This window comes from Chelon labrosus, assembly GCF_963514085.1.
Source record: "Chelon labrosus genome assembly, chromosome: 15".
In the NCBI taxonomy this organism is placed as follows: domain Eukaryota; kingdom Metazoa; phylum Chordata; class Actinopteri; order Mugiliformes; family Mugilidae; genus Chelon; species Chelon labrosus.
Genome location: NC_140348.1, coordinates 3,476,139 through 3,499,912, shown reverse-complemented (window position 1 = coordinate 3,499,912; position 23,774 = coordinate 3,476,139). Strand labels below are relative to the sequence as shown.

At 42.3% G+C, this 23,774-nt stretch overlaps 1 protein-coding gene across 1 annotated transcript in view; it reads left to right on the top strand.

The window, feature by feature from the left end:
* The window catches only part of epas1b (endothelial PAS domain protein 1b), a 58,508-nt gene extending 35,278 nt beyond the window's left edge, over positions 1–23,230 (top strand). Inside the window, exons 7-16 of the mRNA XM_084561729.1 lie at positions 2,841–2,947; positions 12,074–12,221; positions 12,354–12,562; positions 13,110–13,348; positions 13,698–13,811; positions 14,151–14,680; positions 14,818–14,914; positions 15,667–15,754; positions 15,836–16,006; positions 16,270–23,230. Coding sequence (XP_084417855.1) covers positions 2,841–2,947; positions 12,074–12,221; positions 12,354–12,562; positions 13,110–13,348; positions 13,698–13,811; positions 14,151–14,680; positions 14,818–14,914; positions 15,667–15,754; positions 15,836–16,006; positions 16,270–16,421 — 1,855 coding nt within the window. The 3' untranslated portion in view covers positions 16,422–23,230. The remainder of the gene's footprint in view (positions 1–2,840; positions 2,948–12,073; positions 12,222–12,353; positions 12,563–13,109; positions 13,349–13,697; positions 13,812–14,150; positions 14,681–14,817; positions 14,915–15,666; positions 15,755–15,835; positions 16,007–16,269) is intronic.
* Positions 23,231–23,774: the final 544 nt, after the last annotated feature.

Sequence of the window (23,774 nt, the reverse complement as noted above, 5' to 3'; positions counted from 1 at the left end):
ATGTTAATAAGCACTGAAACCGAAAATGAAGAACCCAAAACCGAAACACCGAAAGAAATGATTATGACAATTATTAGTACCATTGCATTTATGGCTATCAAGGCATTGCAATTGCATAAATTGATATTAATGTTTCAAAGAATAAATCAATTACAAAATGCACTAAGAAAAATTGGTGCACTGCACCTTTAGAAAAATAGCGCTGTCCCTTTAAGAAAGACGGTAGTCTTAATTGAAGTTGTTGCATGGCTGTGGATGTGTGCTGCTGAACGGGCATGTCGCAATAAAAAGCGAAGACAAAAAAAAAAAGATGAACGTTTGTCTTGGTGTTTGTTTTGGAGGTAGAGCAGATAAATGATTAGACTAACATCTAAAACATTTTTTTTCCCAATGGCACGCGATCTACCTGCACTGCCTTCGCGATCTACCAGTCGATCGCGATCGACGTTTTGGTCACCCCTGCCCTTTGCCTTGGCACCATCACTGGGAAACTTACTTGTTTGGATTTCAGGTGATAAATTAAACCCGACATGGAGAAATTCTTTGCAGATGCACGCCTCTTGAAATTTCAGCATTACATTTTGCAAATCGCTATCAGTGGGTCTTTATATAATATTTATGTAATACTTCACATATTGAAATATGTCCACACCGCAGACATGTTGGCCATTCCAGACAAGCCCGTGCTGGCTACGGTATTTGCTTGCTCCATCACAACATCCTGTTTCGGCCGTGGTGTTTCGGTGATAAAAGTCTTTTAGCCGAAAACCGAAAATGCACTTTTGGGCCATTTTCAGCCGAATATTTTCGGTGGCCGAATAAAAACCTACTTATGAGGACAACAGGTCTAAATGAAGCAGAATTAGCTGCCACAAACTTGAAACTTAATGTCCCCATATGATGATGCAGGGTCTCAGGAGGTTAAAGTGCAAATATCATAAAACTGACCATTTAATAAAACTGGATTTCTATTATTTCAGATGTGGATATCGGTGAGAAATTCACCGCATGCTACTCTCTGAAATATCACAACCGACTAAACTATACCAGAAAGAAATCGAGATGGCTCCTGCTACTGATGTTTACGACTGATGTGTAACTGTAATGCAGTGATGTTGGGCCAAGTAGCACAATATGTCAGAGAAGATATAGTGTGGCGGGGTGTTCCCATTGAATGAAGTTTGTATGGCTGGAGGTTAATGATGAGGCACGAGGCAGACCATCTGCACACTTTTTTCTGGTTCAGTATATTTGTCAATCACATCTTTGCTCTTATCGTAGAACGTGGTGTGACAGTGAAAACTCTTATTAAAGAAGAGATTTTCTATCATCTGCATGGAGAGATTGCTTTTTTATTTTCTCTCCATCAATCCTCATCTTAATTGTCGTTATTATGTGCTATTTCTGATGCTATTTTAGTTGCAACCATGTTTGGACGTGATTTTCTTCTTTCTATTTTTCGCTACTTCTCCGCCTCCCTATCTAGCCCATCCTCCATTTTTTTCCCCCCAACCATTCCTTTCTTCACTCATGTCCTTTAAGTCGATAACAGACACTCAAAGACAAAATCGAAATATTACCTCTCCTCTCTGAGGTCTGCAGCTGTTGGCGTTATATAATCTCACGAGTCCGCATCACCGGACCTGACCCCTCTTTCCTTCTCCCGTGCAATAAATCCACATCAAACATCGTCATCCACAGATTGTTAATCTTCACTGGAGTTTGGCTTAAAAAATGCCCAAATTTCTCTTCACATTTCCTCAAATATTCCCAGAATGTGGAGTCAGCCCCCAGTCACAGATGATGGAGATGACTGCAGGCCTTGCATATTTTCTGGGTGATACGTGAGATTAGAAAAATCACAAACAATAAATGTCGTCTTTATAATTTCCAAACTTTGTGTGTGAGCATTAAATTGAAACTGAATGAGATTTGGAATGTACCCGCATTGGCCATTGGCAACAGGTTTAGTATTTTTGGCTTGTATTTTATAAAAGCCTTGTGCGCCGCATTTATCATTCTACAAGCAGTTCACAACAAGCAGATTTACCATAGACATTGATTGCGAAAGTCTAATATTAAACCTGTGCTTCGACTCGAGGATAGCTTCCGGGTTCCAGATAGATTTGGCAAACTGTCGCCGTGCCAGGCTGAAAGATCTTGGTGGCAGGTGGAGTTGAATAAAATCACCTCCCAGCCACTTTATTTTAGGTTAAGCATTATGAACTTGTCTGCATTCCATGTCCCAGTTTACCCTCCCTGGTCTTCTCACACTAATAAAACCACGTGTTCGGGGGGTCATTTCCTGTTGAAGTTTTTTATTGGGTTCTCACAGTTTGTTTGGAAGAGACTCTCCTACTTGTGCCCCCTTGGCCTATTGATTTACAACCAAGTTAAAATTAAGCCAGACCTTAGATAGTGAATAAATAACTCCAAGTACTCCCAAGGATGTTAACATGGCCTAAACTCTGTCTATATTTATGTTCCACACTTGAAAAAAAGAATGTAATATAGTTCACCTGAATGTCTTTGTTTGATAATCAGATTATGGTGTCTCAAAGCGAGCTACAAAATTCTCATTAACAAAGTGAACCTGAGGTGGGAGTGACAGAGGGAGATTAGGTGTTCCCAGAAGCACGGGGAGTTGGCGCAGGCAAAATGCGAACGCTTCTTATTTTTGGAAGACTGTCCGGCTCTCCGTTTGATTTCTAAATGGTGCGCGATGCCTTTTAAAGTGCAGGAGGATTTGTCTTTTGAGCTCTGCATGCGAGAATGGAATTAATGACGAGTTAAAATTGAAAGCACTAAACCCTGTGTATCGTCAAATGTGTGTGTTGCAGGGTAACAGAGTTGATGGGTTACACTCCTGAGGATCTGCTGGGGCGTTCGGTCTACGACTTCTACCACGCCCTGGACTCGGACAGCGTCACCAAGAGCCACCACAACTGTAAGTCACGCACATGCTGCACACTCTCGTAACATGGACGTTAACGTCTAAACTGAGGAACATGCTGCACAATGCTGAGAGAAGAACAAGCTGTGAAAACGTCAGTGGCAGCGCTTACGGAGCTGTAGCTTTTGTCACTTATAGTGTGAACGCACCATTATTCCTACTTAAAGAGAACTGTACTCTCAGAGAAGGAAGATCCTTGAACAGTTTTTGCAAATAATATCAATATCATACTCACTGTCACAGCTTGTTTACACTTCTGAAAAACAACAGTTTCAAATTACTCATCCATTCATTGAAACCTGGCCTGGAACCTCTCCCAGATGTCACTGGGTGAGAGGAATCACCAATTATCACAACATGGAAGTCCAAACACTCTGGTAAACACTGAACCAAACAGGAAAAAGTGTGGGGGCTAGTGATACTATCGAGTGAGTTAAGAATTATACAGCGTCTTATCAAAGTGTCACTGGATCAGTTTTGTGACTGTGAGCGTATACAGTCTATGTACTTTTTGAAATTTCAAGTTTGGCTCTAGTTTCTAAAAGAAACAAAGTTTATTGTTTTTTAATTTAAGAAGCAAAAACAAAACAAAAAAAATACCCTTTGTCCGTTTAATATATGAAAAAAGAAAACAGAAGACTGAGCAAGAAAACAGCCATTATTTGATTCATATAAAACCAGTTTTTGTAGTTGAAGAAGAAGAAGAAGGGGTTCATAGCAATCAATGATTGTGTAGTGCTCTACGAAAAACTTTCAAAACGGAACATGGACATAACTTTGGAACACTATTCCGATGTAATTTTAGACCCAGTGACACAAGGTATGTCATCTGAATTCACCCCTGAACGTTTGTCTTCAGAATCTGAAGAAGCCATATTTAAAAATTTTTTTTTACTTATTTATTTTATTTTTTGGGGGGGGGATTTAAAAATAAAAATCACCCCCCAACCCTTATTAAATATACAAGTACAAATTAAGTACACTCATGCTACAATTTTGCAGGTTAGCTAAGATGTGTTGCTGTGTAACAGTTTACCTTTCTACAATCCTAGTTCTCTAATTGTCTTGTTTTCTTATGTTTTTTTTTGTTTCAGCGTATATGTGTTGTAAAACATTTATGTCCGTATATACAGCGTGTGCATCTCCCTGTGTATGTGTGTGTCTGTGTGCATAGAGCAGGCCCACGGTATTAAGGTGTCTTTTATTATATTAAGTGTAGCATCTGAAGGCCTGATGAGGTTTGCACATCTGGTGTCACAAACACAAACACAGCAGACAGGGCACCAGGTGGCCTCTATTACAATCTAATGATGCTGTGTGTGTGTGTGTGTGTGTGTGTGTGCGCTGACGAGACTCTGAAGTGGCATGGCTGTTCTCTGCACTGACAGTCCTTTATCATCAGGAGCTCTGAAGAGCAGTGACGGCACAAGAGGCAAAGTGGTAATTAAGTTCCTTAAAACCACCCCTGCCACATAATGCTGAGTGCATCTGTGTGCACACTTTGCTTTGGGTGTGTGCATGCGTGTTACAAGCATAGACTGTATAAAGATGGACGGCGGAGCTGCTTCTTAGAAGTGAAGCCAAAGCAAGTAGAGCTCCCCCTGGTGTCTGGCTGCAGTATAGGTCATAACCTCAAGACTTGAATGCAGTCACACACAAAATGGAATGTGGACATGTGGATTAAATGTTGATATTAGTTTGATTCTAGTTTGTTATCCTAACTGGTGCAGTTTCCGACCTGCTCTTAAGGACTTATTTTTCCTAAAACAAAAGAAGAACCCGATGAAGGAAGTGACTTAGAGTAAGATTTCAGGACTTGGATTGTGTGTTTTGTGTGTGTATGTTTCTTTTCCTGTGGTCGTCCTTAGTTGGCTGAAATTTGTTGAGATAAAGGGCTCTCTATCTAGCTATGTGACACACACACACACGACCCGCTCTCACGGCCAACGTGACCAGCCTGCCAATCAGCACATGCTAGCAGCGTTCCCTGCTACATGTAGTGTTGTCCCAAGCTTCCTCAACACTCTGTCTCTCTCACACACACACACGGGAGTCACTGGCCTTGTGTACGCTTTCTGACCAGTCCCGCTCCTTTCCCACGCCTGAGCTGAACTTTGGACCGAGGCCAGCACATCTCCTTCTCAGCTCAAAGTCAAACATCCCACTTTGTCCTGCTGACAAATCTTTGGTTGATTTTTGCAGCCTGATGCAAAATAAATAGAAATGTAATGAAAAGTTAAACAGTTTGAATAGCAAAAAAACAAAACGACTCATTGACATTAACAGACTTAATTGTCCGTTAGCTTTTAGTTACTGTTGAGTAAATACAAACACACTTGCAATACATCAGCCACAACATTATGACCACTGAAGTAAATAACACTGACCATTTTGTGACAATTCAATGTTCTGCTGGGAAACTTTTGGACCTGGCATTCATGTGGATGTTACTTAGACATGTAGCACCCACCTAGACCAGACCAGGCACCCCCACCCCATAGCAATGACACTCCTTGATGGCAGCAGCCATCCCCAGCAGAATGCAGCCTGACACAGACACACACACAAAATGTTTTAGGAACAACTAAAAAAAAAAAAACATGAAGAACAGCACAAGGTGTTGACCTGGCCTCCAAATTCACTAGATCCCAGACTGATCAAGTATCTGTGGGATGATCCACAGAGGCCCCTCCCCTCAAAGGCCCCCACTACCAACATTCTGTTGCCAGACACCACAGGACACCCTCAGAAGGCCCATGTCCATTCTCTGATGAGTCACAAATGTTTTAGAGACACAAGGAAGAACTACACAATATTAGGAAGGTGGTCATAATGTTATTGTTGGGATCTGAACCTGGTGGTGCATAATCAGGTAACCACATGGCTGCTTTTGTCTTGGGAACAAAGGAGCCCTGGAAAAACCCCAGTATCCCACAATCCTCTAGGTGTGAAAACTGACCAAGCAGTTCACTGGCTGACAGTGGCATGTGACCTATGAGGTCATCAGGTCATATAAAATGCACCGTTTGGCCTTTGTTCTCTCTCTTATTCTCTACTCTTCCACCTCTTCAACTCCACACCTCCACGTGGAGACCCCGAGCGGCTCAGCTGCAGCTGGCTGCCAGGTAGTCTGCTAACAAAGAGCAACTACTTGCAGGCCTGTTCTCCATACAGCAGCGAAGCGAGTTCCTGCTGAGGAATCTACACCAGCTCTTTAGCCAACAAACAAAAGCTTTGCAGGCTAAACTCTCAAAGAACAGGAGCCACATGGCTAGTTAGCACCGAGCTGCTAACAAGCCACTTCAAAGGACTTCAAGGAGCGGCCGGTTTCCCTCCGTTTGCCATCAGGAAAACACAGCAAGGACTTCAACTTTTCCCAGCTCGGCCCTTCCATCAGCCAGCTTAAGGAGCAACACACCAGAAATGGACTTTCCACCAACTGGTAGTATGACCTGGGCCTAGTTAAGCTAAGCAGAGCATAGAACTTAAACTTTGATTGAATGTGATATTTATGTTTATTGAGTTGTTTATAGTATAGTGGTTTGATGTTAGTTTAAATTGTGCAACACATAGACTCAGGGTCTTGCATGCTTAACTAACCACTCTTCCTCTAACCTGGCACCTCATAAAACCCTTATCACATTCCACACATCTACTGGCGAGCACATGGTCTGAGTGTCCCACTCAGCAGCCATTGTTCCTTTGTGTTCAAGACCTCAAGGCCCAGCGGCCATCTTGACACGCCCACAACCGGCGGCCATCTTGGCACGCCCACAACCAGCGGCCATCTTGGCACGCCCACAACCGGCGGCCATCTTGACACGCCCACAACCACACACACACACGCACGTAGTATTGAGTACACTGTAGTTACCTTGTATGTTAATTTTATTCTTGTTAATAAATGTCTTTTAAACATACCTGTCTGTTTAATATTGCACAAGAGTGAATATTGCCAACCTCTACACTGCCAAGAACTCCGAATTCCTTCAACTGTAACTAGTTGTTAACGTGGTAATTTTGGTTATAGTTATTAAGTTAATTATTAATCCGAACTCCAAATTGACAATTTAGTATAATTTATGAGACTGTTTTGATTAATTGGCTATCTTTTCCCTTCCTAGAAGGGTGGTGCCCCGAGGTGATCTAGTAATTCAGATCCAATTATTTAATAATAAATAATTATTTTTGATAATTATTAATTATTCATGATAGCCAAACCCCAATACTGAGTGCCTTAGTACCAGGCCCAACAAATGGTGCCCCGTGTGAGGCAGAGTACTGTTGGCAATTATTCATAATTGTGCAATATTAATTTCAGCATAATTTTGGCCAAAGCCAAAAATATTTTTGAACAACTTTTAGACTTGCCAGAAGTCTTAACGTTCAATCCCACTAGTCTACCACAGGAGTAGATGTCCAGTTGTACTTAGAAACAGGTGCAGTGTGGTGATAATTTATGAAATTCATAAATTGATAAATTATTAATAATTCGTTATTAATAACTACCGTCTTAAGTCCCATTGTGCTACATTAAGAGTTGCTTTTGCTGCTAGCTAATTCAAGTTGAACCTACTTTTCGTAGTAAGAATTTCTGCATTCGAATACCACGTATTCATGCAATCCAGTCAAGCTGTTTCCTGTTAATTTAAGTGCTCCCTTGTTGAATTAAACCACAGCGTGCCACCGGCCCTGTGTGAAAGAACTTGACCGGCTGTTACTGCCATGCATTTCAGCCTAAGTAAGATAAGGAGTCTGAGATAGAGCCACAGTGTGCTACCAGCCCTGTGAAATATAAGTTATATACTTAGCTGCCACTAACACGTGTTACAGCCCAAGTTAACTTTGAGAATCACGTCTCTAACTGTTACTGCCCTGCATTTCAGTTATTGTATGTTGAGTTTTGGTGAGTAAATTTGCATTTACTGTTACCAAATTGGTTGTGCCCACTAGAGCCACTAGATGGTGCCATAGCTACCTTTCTAGCCTTAGAAGCTACATAGCTACTTAGCATAGCATTGCTAACCCCATTGCTTTGTTGTTGTTGTTTTTGACACCTTACCTCTATCCCACATAACAATGGAGAACCCCTGTGTAGAGCAATTCATTTCTTCCCTTGCACAGAGCCTAAACCCAGGCTACCCTGAATTCATTAACAAGTTGAATTTCAGTGAGTGCAGGGATGAGATAGATTCTCTACTGAAGGACAGGTGTGATGCACAGACTGCATCCAAAGGCCCATTGTTAAGATGTTTGCTTCTGAACTTCCACAGGCAATCCAGCCTTGCCTCTCAGAGCAAAGCAGCCTTAGAAAAGGAGGTAGAGTCCCTTAAAGCGCAAACGGCTTGTCTCCTCCATGAGGTACAAATGGCCAATAATAAAGCTATGCGCTACTTAGCAGACTTGCACTCAGCAGAGTCCGATCTTTGTGCACACAAAGAAGAACTGCTAAGGCTTAAATCGGGTTGTCTCTCCCCACCGCCGTCATTAAGCCAATGTGATTCTGGTTACTCCGATTCACACTCCTCCTGTAGTGAAAGGTTAACGTCCCCTACAGTTAGAAAATGGGAACAATTTCCAGCTGACCCTAAGTTGCTGGGAATGGAGTCAGGTCCTCAACCTCCTCTGAGAGACCGAGGTAACAATTACCTGACGTCCCATCTCTCTGACATAGACCGTGAAGAGATTTGTAGTTTATCCTCCAGAAGATATTCTGCCCAATCTTCTTTTCAGCCTATGATGTATGACACTCCCATCCGTGCCCATCTCTCCGAAGGGGGGACTACAACACCACAGGTTTGCCCAGCCCCCGCCTTTCCACCAGAGATAACTGTTGCACGTGATGCACCTGCCCGGACACCACAGTGTCCCCGCTTTAAAGTGCTTGAGTTCCTTGCCAAGGACATTGAACATTTTAATCCAGACAGTTGTGGTCATAACGTTGACAATTACGTTAGGGATTTAGACCACGCCCTAATTGATTTGCCCCATGCAACCCAAAGGGAGAAGATTAAACTTGTATGGAAAACAAGCTCTAAAGCTGTCCATAAGTTTATCCAGTCACAACCTCCCTCAGTCAGAGATGACTACACAGAGCTCCGTCAAGCACTACTAGAAGAATTCTCTTCTACTGCTGATGAGATTGACTCAATGGTTGCAGCCCTCCAAATTAAACATACCCGTCATGAGCATCCTAGAGATTATTACAAACGTTTGAGACATGTGTACTTTCAGGGCAAGAATGCACCAGGCTTAGAAGAGAACTCCACCTTCAAGTCCTTATTCTTGCAGAACCTTCACCCATGTGTACGCACTCACGTTGCACTCATGACACGCCAAGGTGACCCCTCGATGCAGGACATCAGGAAGATGACACAGGTGGCTTGGGAAACTGTTGTCACTTCCAAAACAAGAGGGAAGACAGTTGAGCCCTCCAGCTCAACCACCAAGGCATCATCCCGGTCTACCACCTTAAAACATCACCCTCACAACAGACCAAAGGGGGGTGATAAAGGGCCACACAGGGACACTGAGCGTAGCCGCCATGTCCGCCAGCTTCCCCGAGATAGGCATTCACACAGTCGGAGCTGTAGAAAGCCTTATTCTGAAATTATGGCCCAGCAGTATGATCAGCCAATAGACTGCTCAGATGATGATCGCAGCATCTCTGAGTGCAGTTTAGATGGTCATAATTCAGCAGACAGTGACAATGCCTCTGAATACCTCTGTGCCTCTGGCTACACGGAGCGTTACAGCCCTGAGCCACTAGTTCATAAAAACTTAAGGCAACACAAATTCAGAGTTCCTTCCTCAAGGAAATAATAACACAGTCCATCCCTGTACTGCCAGTATGTAGGAAGTACTTTACTTTCTTTGCAGTTAAGTAGGCAAACTTGTGATTTGTTAGCAACAGCAGCAAACTCCATAGTTTTCAACCCACTAATAGTCACACCTGCCACTATTAGCTGAGAAACGCCTAAATTCTGATTGGACCCAGACCCACTGTCTAACTTTGCAAATACACCTGAACCAACTCCTCGGTAGTATTTTTTTTTGCTAATTTATACATGTCCTTATTCAACACAAATTTTAGGACACATTCAGACAATGATACAGCCATTGACAACCAAGATTTTAAAATGTGATGACATCCTTCCGCAGCAACATCTGCATGAAGGACAAAATTGTTATTTCTGTTAGGATCAGATCGAGTACTGCATTGAATAATAATTATTCTAATAGGATCCAATGAGAAAACCACAAAACTCTTGGACATTTGGAAATGGTTTTATCATTGTAGGTGCCACTCTCTTTCTGTATCTTACCCTAACAATTTACATCACTGACATTCTTCTCTTTCTCACTAACACTGTTAGTAAATGTCAATGTGCTTATGTGTATTTCAGTTTGTCACCTGATGATTTTGTTTGCTTAGCTAAGATAGTTAGCATTTACCACAGCCCAGTTGGTTAACAGACTGCCCAGACGTCATTACTATGAATGAACTTTTCCAACTTGGATTACGCATGGACACTTGTGCTCTCACGACCACGCATCGAGCAAGATCGTGAGACCAAAGGGGGGAATGTTGGGATCTGAACCTGGTGGTGCATAATCAGGTAACCACATGGCTGCTTTTGTCTTGGGAACAAAGGAGCCCTGGAAAAACCCCAGTATCCCACAATCCTCTAGGTGTGAAAACTGACCAAGCAGTTCACTGGCTGACAGTGGCATGTGACCTATGAGGTCATCAGGTCATATAAAATGCACCGTTTGGCCTTTGTTCTCTCTCTTATTCTCTACTCTTCCACCTCTTCAACTCCACACCTCCACGTGGAGACCCCGAGCGGCTCAGCTGCAGCTGGCTGCCAGGTAGTCTGCTAACAAAGAGCAACTACTTGCAGGCCTGTTCTCCATACAGCAGCGAAGCGAGTTCCTGCTGAGGAATCTACACCAGCTCTTTAGCCAACAAACAAAAGCTTTGCAGGCTAAACTCTCAAAGAACAGGAGCCACATGGCTAGTTAGCACCGAGCTGCTAACAAGCCACTTCAAAGGACTTCAAGGAGCGGCCGGTTTCCCTCCGTTTGCCATCAGGAAAACACAGCAAGGACTTCAACTTTTCCCAGCTCGGCCCTTCCATCAGCCAGCTTAAGGAGCAACACACCAGAAATGGACTTTCCACCAACTGGTAGTATGACCTGGGCCTAGTTAAGCTAAGCAGAGCATAGAACTTAAACTTTGATTGAATGTGATATTTATGTTTATTGAGTTGTTTATAGTATAGTGGTTTGATGTTAGTTTAAATTGTGCAACACATAGACTCAGGGTCTTGCATGCTTAACTAACCACTCTTCCTCTAACCTGGCACCTCATAAAACCCTTATCACATTCCACACATCTACTGGCGAGCACATGGTCTGAGTGTCCCACTCAGCAGCCATTGTTCCTTTGTGTTCAAGACCTCAAGGCCCAGCGGCCATCTTGACACGCCCACAACCGGCGGCCATCTTGGCACGCCCACAACCAGCGGCCATCTTGGCACGCCCACAACCGGCGGCCATCTTGACACGCCCACAACCACACACACACACGCACGTAGTATTGAGTACACTGTAGTTACCTTGTATGTTAATTTTATTCTTGTTAATAAATGTCTTTTAAACATACCTGTCTGTTTAATATTGCACAAGAGTGAATATTGCCAACCTCTACACTGCCAAGAACTCCGAATTCCTTCAACTGTAACTAGTTGTTAACGTGGTAATTTTGGTTATAGTTATTAAGTTAATTATTAATCCGAACTCCAAATTGACAATTTAGTATAATTTATGAGACTGTTTTGATTAATTGGCTATCTTTTCCCTTCCTAGAAAGGTGGTGCCCCGAGGTGATCTAGTAATTCAGATCCAATTATTTAATAATAAATAATTATTTTTGATAATTATTAATTATTCATGATAGCCAAACCCCAATACTGAGTGCCTTAGTACCAGGCCCAACATTATGCCTGACTAGTGTACATGTGGGTGTCATCACAATCATAAAAGACTTTTGGTGTAACACTGAAAATTTCCCTACTGTGGGATAAATTAAAGGATTATTTTATCTTATCTCTGCAGTGTGCACCAAGGGTCAAGCAGTGAGTGGACAGTACCGCATGCTGGCTAAGAATGGGGGCTACGTCTGGGTGGAAACCCAGGGCACTGTTATTTATAACAGCCGCAACTCTCAGCCACAGTGCATTGTGTGCATCAACTATGTCCTCAGGTAAGAGTGGTCATCCTGATGAGCTACGCTTCAGAAAACTGATTAAATATCTGAGAATTCTCAAAACTCTCGCTCTCCGCTCTCTTAAATCCGCACGCATCCCGACTCGGTTTGTCTTCTCCAATCCTGCAGTGACATCGAGGAGAAGTCCATGATATTCTCTTTGGAGCAGACGGAGTCGCTGTTCAAGCCGCGACACATGAACAGCTTCTTCACCGCCGGAGGAGTGGGCATGACCGGAGAGCCGGGAGACGCTCTCTTCACCAAACTCAAAGAGGAGCCAGAGGACCTCGCTCAGCTGGCCCCAACTCCCGGAGACACCATCATCTCCCTCGACTTTGGTCAGTACTGATACGTGTCGTCTTCTGGGTGATGTCTGAATCCAGGTTTCCTGGGAGCCCTGAAGCTAAGCTACCTATAAGGAATGGTATTCATGACCACATCCTGCCTTATTTAGCCCCACACTCTGTTCCCCGTCCCTTTAAAAGTTCTCTATCTACACCATCGAAACAAGCGGAGAAATCAGGGTCAAGCCAATTAAACCCGTTCCCTCTCCCCTAAGCTCTTGACTCAAATCAGATGTAGGTTAACCTCCAGCTGATCTGCATTGAGGCAACCACAGAGATGATCCACATATTTAAATATATCACGGGTCACTAGGTTAGAAAGGTCAAGGTCCCGGAGACACAATCATCTCCCTCGACTTTGGTCAGTACTGATATGGGTCGTCGTCTGGGTGATGTTTGAAATGAATGCACAACAGGATGTCCTTAGAAAGAAACACCTTGAAGCTGAACCAGGCCAACTTATCAAAAACAAAAACAGACTGTCTTTAAATAGTTCTTTTTAAAATTGTTTTTGGCTCTAAATTCAGATTCCCTCTTGCAGGTCGCTCTCAGTTCAGCGAGCCCCAGCAGCCTGCAGCATACACCCATGTGTCTGCTGCAGCCATGCCCCCTCCGGGACCTCCATCCTGGGCCAGCGAGAGCCACAAGCCTGCTCCTCCTGCCACAGGCCAAACCGCGGCTCCAGTTCCAGGGGACATGGCTACCATGGCCCCTACGTTCACCGTGCAGCAGAATCCAACACCGGGCAGTGCCACTCCGAGCCTCAGCAGCTGCTCCACGGTGAGGAAGGCTGGCGTGGAGAAGCTGATTGTTACACTGAAAGCATTAATTAGTTCAGGTGCAAGCAACTGGTTGGATGCGTTTGCTTCACAGTTGCGTTTGTTTCTTTGCTCAGCGAGGTCACAAAAAGTGGGCAGCGTGTGTGAGAATAATGGGGGTGGATATTTGGATGGAGCAAGCTCTTGGTAGTGAATAGCGCCTTTGTCGAACTCTTCCCTTTGTTTCGTCCTGTCTTCTCTGTTCTTGTTTCATCCGTTTTGTCTGTGCTCGCCGTCGTGTTCCCCTCCACTTCTCTTGCCCCAATCTGTTACTCACATCCTCCCCTTTCATTCGTCCTCCACCTCTGCAGCCCAGCAGCCCAGGTGATTACTACAGCTCGGTGGAGAGTGACCTGAAGGTGGAGCTCACGGAGAAGCTGTTTGCTCTTGACACGGAAGAAAACGACAGCTCTGAGAACAACGAGGTGTGTGAGAGAGACCAAAGTTAGCTATAGATGCAAGCTTTCAAATTAATTCCCACAGAGGGCCTGTGAATCAAGAACTCACCAGTCTTCCTGCGTCCCTTACTGTAAAATCTCTTGTGGGCCTTTTAGTTTTAAATCTGCCAGGAATTCATTCATGTTGGGTCACATTTTATTAGGATTTCTTCAACTCAACAAGGGATTCATTATAGAAACATTAATAAGTTTAGCAGAGAGAGTATAAGCTATACCTTTATTTATGCCCCCTATGAGACACAAATAGTATTACACAAATGCTGGTGGTTAATTTTTAACAAACCCCATCCTGTTTCCTTCTTCCAGAGTGACTTGAGCGACTTAGACCTGGAGACTTTGGCTCCTTACATCCCGATGGATGGAGAGGACTTCCAACTGAATCCCATCATCCCAGAGTCCGAGCCCCTGGAGGCGGCACCAGCAGGATCCATGGGGAGCAACAGCAGCCTGCACCAAACGCACAAGGCCACCCACCAGAGCTTCAGCAACATCGCCAGCCTCTTCCAGCCCCTGTCGTCTCCTTCTCAGCCTCAGGGCCACTACCAGCCCCAGCCGTCTGCATCCTGGGCTGCAGGGGAGAAGAGAGGCTCTAATCACAGTGCAGCGGATCTCCGCGCACAGGCGTACATGATGGGGCGCATGCAGAATACACAGTGCCAGGCTTCAGCCAGCACCCCTCTGTCCTCCATGGGTGGCAGACAGAATCTCCAGTGGCCTCCGGACCCACTGTTAACTTACCAACAACAACCAACCAAGGCCTACTTGATGGACCCTTTGACAGGAGAGGAGCGCCCATCCTGCCAGCAGAACATGTCCCATCTCATGCAGAAACAGAGGTGATGGAACAAAGAACGAAGTGATTCCATCTTAATTTAAACCAATATAGTACTCAGGAACATTTTTCCAGACACTTTTTTATCTTAATCAGTTTTGTCCATTCTGACATTCTTACCGTGTGTGTGTGTGTGTGCAGGTCTGTTGACAACTTTGTGCAAGCTTACAGAGACATGAGTCCGGCCAGACTGGCCATGGCCAACAGTATCAAGCGCTCTTTCAACCAGATGGCTGTGGTGAGTTTCTCTGATGACACTGTGTAGAAGATACTGTCCTTGTAAAAGATTGTAATTCTTATCCTTGCCGCGGAACCTCTGGCTGGTGTGCACATTTATACGAAGGGATCCAAGAGACATCAGTAGAGTTAAGGTTAGGGTTAGGCTTAGGGTTATCAGTATAAACCAGTTTAGTGGTGTGGCAGCATGGTACACGCTACCTGAACAATGAGGATGTCTGGATTCACAATCAGAGAATGGAATCACTATAAGGCATGGAACCAAGACCAACGTCCCCAGCCACATTTTTTTGTGTTTTTCATTGAGAACTAATAATGCTCCAGCAAAAATCTGCTGGGCCAATCAAAGTTGTTGGGCCATGTGGTGATGGACAGGGGAGTGACAGTGAAGTGGTCATACACGTCATCACGTCAGGAGTTGAATTGATAGAAATGGCTCTGGTTGGTTGTGGGACTATCCAGTTGTGTGTAGAGGTATTTCCCCCCCCCCTCTGTGTCAGCTGAAACACGGCCCATAATGAAATCCAAATGGAGCGTTACCAGATTTATATTCTGATAACAGTGTGACTGCGCCGAGCTAATGAAATCTAGTAAGCACACATTCATTTTAAAGCTTTTCAAATTCAAATTAAGACCATGACTCACCTTTAGGAATGGTTGACATAGTCTTTTTCATCATGTATCCTCACTAATAACAGTTTTTTCACCAGAGCAATAAGCAGCTAATTAAGTAACCACGTGACTGTTTTTCAGGGGGAAATGAAGCCTTCAGAAACCCTATGGAAGAAGATGAGGGGTGACGGCGGTATGGATCGCTCCCTCAGTGCGGGATCGCTGGCAGGTGAGTTTGTGAAATACATACCCCACTGTTATTTCTCCTGCCCATCGGCCGTACCTTGAACTTCACGCTCTTCTCTCTCAGAGTGCGGGATGGGGAGGCTGATGCCAGGCAACGTGTCTCTCAGCTCTCTGCAACAACACAGGAAGTCTCTGTATACAGGAAATGGGATAAGTGGTGCAAATGAAAAACCCTTTCCCCAAAAGAGCTGCAGCTACACGGAGTATAGCATGCTGCCGTCTAACAAGACAGAGGGTGAGCAGCATTAAGCAACATATTCTGACGTTTTATAAAGTATTTAAAAAAGTATCTTGTAAAGGCCAAGATGAGTTCTTTTTCTTTTGTTTTTTCTTTGTTGGCTTTGTGTTATTTGCATCCTTTAATTCGACTCTTTATTAAAGCATGTGTAAAGTAGCCTCGCTCTTTGACGACACTACGCGGCCAGATTTATTGGCTTCAAACCAGTTGATGGACTTCCCTAACACTACTGTTTTCTTTCTGTTTCTGTCATCTTCCAGGCATAGCTAGTCGTTTGCTGGGCCCTTCTTTCGAGCCCTCCTGTTTGCCGGAGTTGACCCGTTATGACTGTGAGGTCAACGTCCCCCTGCAGGGCAACCTCCACCTCCTCCAGGGCTGTGACCTGCTGAGAGCCCTGGACCAGGCCTCCTAGAGCCCCAGATTCAAACCCAGACACAAACCTGGACTTACTCCCAGCCCTGAGCCTCAACCTGCAGCCCGAGACTTAAAGCCTTTCTTTACCTTTGTACCTCCAGGCTTCCTGGGAGCCCTGAAGCTAAGCTACCTATAAGGAATGGTATTCATGACCACATCCTGCCTTATTTAGCCCCACACTCTGTTCCCCGTCCCTTTAAAAGTTCTCTATCTACACCATCGAAACAAACGGAGAAATCAGGGTCAAGCCACTTACACCCGTTCCCTCCCCCCCAAGCTCTTGACTCAAATCAGATGTAGGTTAACCTCCAGCTGATCTGCATTGAGGCAACCACAGAGATGATCCACATATTAAGTATATCACGGGTCACTAGGTTAAAAAGGTCAATGCTGGATGTTTAACAGATTACATGATGTGATGCTCTGACTTGTGTCCTGCATTAAAGAGTCTTGTCACTGGGATTTCACTAATTACACCGGGTTAGGTGTAAAGGCCTCTCACAGGTAGACAGAACCGTGTTCAGAGACACAGACTTAACACGGGTGTTTTGTTTTAAAAGAGGTGTTACTGGTGTGAGATCGAAACATACAACCAGCTCCACCCAGACATCTCCATACACCCGTCTACCAACTGATTCCAGCTAAGCCTTAGCAAGGTAAGAATCCAAGACCAATACATACAGAACAGGTCTCCATCTCAGACCTAAACCCTGATAAAGGACTCTATGCAGCTCAGATCCCAGCCCTGCCTTCTCTCTTTGCATCAGCTGAATCATTAAGCTCAGAAGAGAAGATACTATACTACCTACACATTAGCAGAGACACTGTGTTCTTTCACTTTGTATATTTGACCAGCAATTAGTCAGCATAGCCCTGTTTTGTAGTTCCAGTCAAAGCCTCAAGCCAGAGCTGGGTATCACGAACTGGTTCTGAATAGTAGCCATTTTGTTAAAATGAACAGGAACCAAGGATTCTTAGCAAAACTCTTCTTGGCGTTCCCAAAGATGACTTTTTAATCACTGTGGTGCAATATGCAGGACTGGCGCACTTTAAATTGTGGCAATATGATGTATTATTAGTACTAATTTTCTTTTTACGCTAAACACAGCTGGCAATTAACGCTTGCTTGAAACGGATTACAATTTGAGCAGCTCCTCGTAAATTTTAATAACTTAAAGGCCGGAAAGAGATAAAGATATTAATTCATAAGTAAAGAAATTATATTTTTTTCCCCTGTCCTTTAACTTCATTATGATAAATTATGAGCATAATAAAGACATTTAACTTCGGGATGGCAATATAGAATATTTCTAGTTTTTTCCTTGTATAATAAAACATTTCATTGTATATAGCCTTCTTAAGATTAAAAAAAATAAGTTTCTTTTATTGTCGTATTTAGGTTTATTTCGCTGTAATAAGAAAGGGTTAAGAATAAGAGTATGACGAGAATCAGAATCAGTGAAATGATACCCAGCCCAGCTCAAGCCTTATCCACATACTGTATAAAGGCGTTGGTCAGCCTGCCTCCTCTTGCCTAAATCTATCCCGGCTGAGTCATGGCGTAACATCCTCCGCTCTGTTCCAGCTGCTGTATAGTGCGGCGTGTTCAGGAGCCCGACATCAACTGGTTCACATCGACGTTAGACCAGTTTGGGTCAATTTTAATGACATATGCATTATATTGTTATTTTACTTATTATAATTAGTCTATACTTCTGTTACTGAATGGAGACATTTTAGCTTTTATCAAACCCCTCACATTATTTAATCCAAACCAACCGGACACTTTAGCTTTTGTTTCTTTGTTTCTCTTTTATTTTATTTTATTTTTTGTGTGTCTTACCCCTCAGTCACAGTACTAAACATATATTGAATGCATGTACTCTACTGTAATATTGTTAAGCTTTTACTATCTTCTTAAATCTGTCTTTGATTTGTCTAAACATGTTTTCCTCACTCTCTCGTCTCTGTCAGGTAAATAGCTTGTGCGACGGCAGGTTTTCTTTTTTTTCGTCCTTATTGTGCAATTATTTCGTTGAGTAACAACAAAGCTAGCCTTTAATCACCAAATCCATAGCATGCACAAAGTAATGTGACTTGCACACACTGTAATGGCTGATTTATATTTTTAGAACTTATGCTGTAGCACGAGGAGCTTGCTGTGGAGCAGGCGTGACGCTGAATAGCAGTTTCCTTTACGGAAATCCCTGCAACGCCGTAATGAGGGTATACATCAGAGGGGATGATGTGCGACCACGGACCCGACTGAGGCGGGCGATTCATTGCAGGCCGCGTCGGCTTCATTTGTTTCAGGCACACGTCGGGCTACAACGTGGATTCTGTGTAGAAATATAAAGCAGCCTTGAGAGTTTATATTATTATACATATATATGCGCCTACACACTCTTCACGCGACACAGAAAAACATGAAAAACCAGTGGTGTGCACAGACTAGGGTTAGGACAGACAGTTAGGGGTGTGGATGAATATGGGAAAGCAAGCATGTATGCAGATTTAATTTTTGCTCTTAAAGGCTACGTAAGTGTAAATCAAGTAAGTGTTTGTTTCACTGATTCTACAGTCTTAGCATTAGGTCATTTTTCAGTTCCAGTCACTATCCCACTCATTTATGTACAGTAAGAAAATCAATTAGCAAGCTAAACTAAGCTGACTGACCATCGTGTCAGTATTCATATTTGTTATGTTAAAGTAATATTCACTTGCATGGTATTGCAATTCAATTTCAACTTGATTTGAAAAGTCTGTAGTATATAATCCTGACTCAATTTGCATTGGGGTGCTGTAGGTTTATTTCCATTATTGTGTTAATGAAATATTTTCTGTGGCTGTGCTGTCCATAAAATGTTGGACAGTAGTGAAAAATGCTTATCAGATCTCTTTTCTTACAGTGTTTTGATTACTTTTCACATAGTACAGAAATTAATGGAAAGCAGTGTCTGCTTTGCAATGGCAGATAAAAAAAAAAATGGTTTGCAGAATAGACTGTAACATAAGACATGAGAGATTTTTCACTGGTATGCTCCTTTACGTTAAATGGAGGGTTTTTGAGTCAGTCACATTGGCGCTAATCAGAAGTGCCACGGGCGGGATCAGAAGGGCACTTTTGCTAATCGCTGTGCACTTGAATTGTCTAGATGGGCAGTTAAGGGGCGTTTTGTGTCCAGGAAAGCCAAAAAAGAAGAAAGAAAAAGCAGCCCTATTAATCTGAGTTGCCACTTTGGTGTGAAATCAGGGCAAAGGCTCAAGAAGGATGATGGAGGCCACCACCCCCACCTGAAAGTCTGTGCATACCACTGCACATACAGACAGTGCATTAGTGTGAGTAGAGAGCAGCGATCGCATAATCATTCAGACTATACATGTTGTATATAGCAGCAGCAGTAGCCGTGGTTTCAGTGCAGTACAGCAGCCCGTGAACTGACTTGAAAGTGGACTTTATGTATTACTCTTTATGATTAGGACAAGGCCAGTTTTTCCTCATAATTCACAAAACAGAGTGGCTGCCAATACCAGAAAGCTTTGATACGGAATATTATTAGTTCTCCTAATACACTATGGACTGAGGGTAGATTTGTAAACTAGAAACTGTCACTTTCACCCAGATGATGTCGGTGAAATCGCTCTCAGTGAAACACCCTCTCAACATTTTTCTCCCTTCTTTTCTCTCAGTATTTTTCTTAACTTCACTCTGTTTTTGAGGTAATTGTCTTTGTGTGGTGACCACTTTTGAGTATGAATTATAGAGCTTTGTACACATATACGTTACGTATTTAAACAGAACTAATGTTAGTTGACAGTGTTTTTAGTGTCTATGTGTCCTGGTACTTTGTCCTGTCACACCCCCGTCCACCCCCTCCCCCTTCCATTCCCCTTCCATTCCCCTCCCCCTCCCCGTAGATGCAATTAGATCACACCCTCTAGCAGTGCTGTTACCTCTTGTGCCGTTTCTGTGTTGTGGTGGCATTTTTGTTTCTCTCCAGAGTTTTATCCTAAACTATCTGTTGAATCTGTTGGCTGGCCAGTACTGTTGTTGTTCTTGCTTTAAAAAAAAAAAGAAGAAAAAAAAAGTAACAGGAAGAAAACGTTCAGATTAAAAAGGTAAATATCGGTTTTCTAAGTTTCACTTTTCAGATATGTAGCATTTTGAATATTGTAAAGAAGGTGAAGTTGCCACATAATTAATCACGTAGTTTTCCAGCTGCATATGTAAAAGCAATGGTGCTTCATAGACCATGTATGTGTCATTTTTAGACCTTTTATCTCTTAGATCCACTAACACTGTATTTTGATGTTCTTTGCAGTTATGTTGTGCTGATGTTTTCTTTAAAGTTCATCTTATAATCCGTATAATGTGCCTTATCGTGACTTTTCAACATACTTCGTTCACCCTTCAAGTGCACAGTTTGTTCCTTCCGACCTGTAGGTGGCATCCTTCAACTCTGGGGGGGTTATTATCGAACAAAATCTTAATTTGACATGTTACATGTACACGTTACCTTAAAAGTACATGTGACAATAGCCCAAATTCCTATTTTTGGTCTGCAGCTTTAATTTAAATTTGCATGTTAATTTTTGTTTGTGTTAATAGTGTCTGACAGAGTCATTTAACAGCCAGGTAGAAGAGCGGCATGTTCATGTTAAAAAAAAGTCAACAAACTTTTTATAACAATTGAAAAATCAATGGCAGAGACACAATTTAAGAGTTGAATGATTTTGATAATAACCCCTTGAGTTTTTTCTAGTTATTCTGCTGCTTCTTAGTTTCCTCCCATATATTCATTTAGAATGAATGTCCTATTGGACCATGCTGTAGAATCCTGTTAGAAAGCATTGAAGATATTCTGGTGATGGTGAGTCAAAAATTTTTTGTAAGGTTTTAAAGGAAACGGATTCCCCAGCTCATCAAATGACCTGACAGTGTATTTGTTGATGAAGCTGTTTGTGGTCTTTTAGGATTAGTCGAAAATGATTTGCAGTAAAAGTTGAGCTTTTATTTTGACGGTGTCGAAACAGTTTGGCTCAAACAAGCAATCAAAACCAACTGCTCCTCTAGCAGTTCAGTTACCTATCATTCGATCATCGGCATAAATAACCATTACAAGTTATTAGGTCAAAGTATATATTTAAATTATACAAACGAATTGAGCAGATCTTTTTTTAGTAAAGAGAGAGCTGTGATAACTTTGAATCTCAATCTGTGGTTCATTAACTTTTAGTTAGAGAATGCAGGAAAAATAATTGTCACTCAGTGTTTACTATGAACTTTGTACTGTAAAACCTCATAAGCTTATTAACTTTTATCTTACTGTAATTAGATTAGATTTGTCCACTGCAAAATGGTTTATCCCTTTCAAAACATATTTGTAAGTTCAGTGTAATAAATCAAATGGACTGTTAACTTACCTCATCAAATTAAGTTAATTAACACATGTTTAGATATTCCTAGATGGTCCTCCGTGATCAGATTGAGGCAAAAACATGCGCTCCATTTTCATAAAATCTGATTTGCTTTGGGGCACTCCGGGCACTTGACAGATTCTCACTCATCTCACTTTCCTTTACACCTTAGGGTATTTTGTATCATTGGCTAGATTGGAGGTTCGACATTTTTCAAAATAAAATGCCTCCCATAGAAAGCATTCGTGTCTGTAGGATCACGTTAAAACCTGGAAACCAAAGATCCTGAAGGACTAGACATTTAATGTAAGAAAACATGACAGAACCCCAGATTGATTTTTTTAGCAACTCATGAAATAGGAAATAAATTGTGTTTGTGTATGTGGTAAGAGTTGGCTAGAAGGAAGTCGATTTAAAAATAAAAATCTAGAGACAGAAGTCCTGCCTCCATTGTAAGTAAGCTTCTGCTTCACAAGCTTCAGAAAATTTAACCCGAAAATTTGAAGATGATGCACCTAACCATTTTCAATAAAATAAAACTCTTCAAGAACTACATCTTTGCTGAGCTTTAAAGCTTCTTGAGCGATATGGGTTAAAAAACACCAATTTGAAAAGATGATAGGTGTCAGTAGTGAATGCTAGTGAAACAGATGCTAATCCAAAAATGGGCGGGGCTTCTGTTCTCTATTGTAACTTTAGGAGGCTTCTCTCCAGTGCTAGTGCTCAACATACTGTGCAGCTTGAAGGGTTTCCCAAAAACTTAAGTGACAAATCATTTAGGATTTGATTGCGCTTCCTCTTTAAAGACAATATCAGCATTTTGTCTTATGTAATAACAGGGTGTTTGTTTTCCCTTCTGGGATCCATGTTCAGCTACTTGTATTCTGTTTTTTGTCAGCGTCATACAGTTATTTTATCTAATTCAGATTTTTTTTAATATGCTAAAAATTCATAATGACCTTATTATTATTATAATATATTGTTATCATTGCCATTACTATATGGGGTATTTAACCCGATTAAAAAGTTTGTGTTTCTGCACTGATATCTTACTAAAGCATACCGATCTTACCCTTCGTCATTGGCTCAATGTGATTATTGTGGTTTTTGAATTAATTTTTACTGAGGAAATCATTCATTCATAAACTCATATGCATGTTGATTGCTTGCAGTAAAGTGTAGTCAAGCTGTGACAGGTTATGGTTGCTAATCTGTGAAATGTAGAAAACAATAATAACATAACTGAAAAACAGAGCTCAAACGAGGGGCAACTCCCCTCCAGTTTTTTACAACCAAAGAAGCTACTTGGTTGAAACATCTTCAAGAAATCCGACAAGTCCAGCTGCCCTTGTTTTGGATAAATCATGACCTGATGATCTTCACAGACAAATCATATCATATACAGTAAATCATGTCAACTTCTTACAAACCAGGTTGCAAACTTTTGTGTTTTTCTAGGATGGCCGCAAGGTATTTTTATGAAAAACATTGACTTATATCTTTCAGTTATGGAATACCCAGATTCTGAACCTGAATGTTTATCTATCATTAAAGTTTGAAACAACGGCACAGCGGTGTGGTGGTTAGCACTGATGCCTCACAGCAAGAAGGTTCTGGGCTCAAACCCAGGCCGACTGGGGCCTTTCTGTGTGGAGTTTGCATGTTCTCCCTGTGTCTGCGTGGGTTCTCTCCAGGTACTCCAGCATCCTTCCACCATCCAAAGACATGCTGGTTAGGTTAATTGATGATTTTAAATTGGCCGTAGGTGTGCATGTGAGTGTGAATGGTTGTCTGTCTCTCTGTCTTAGCCCTGTGATAGACTGGAGACCTGTTTTTTCATCTGCAATGAAAGTACTGCTCTTCTGTTAGAGTACACATTAAGTAACCTAAAGTAAAACCTTAAATAACTAAAACAGTACATAATAAATGTGTT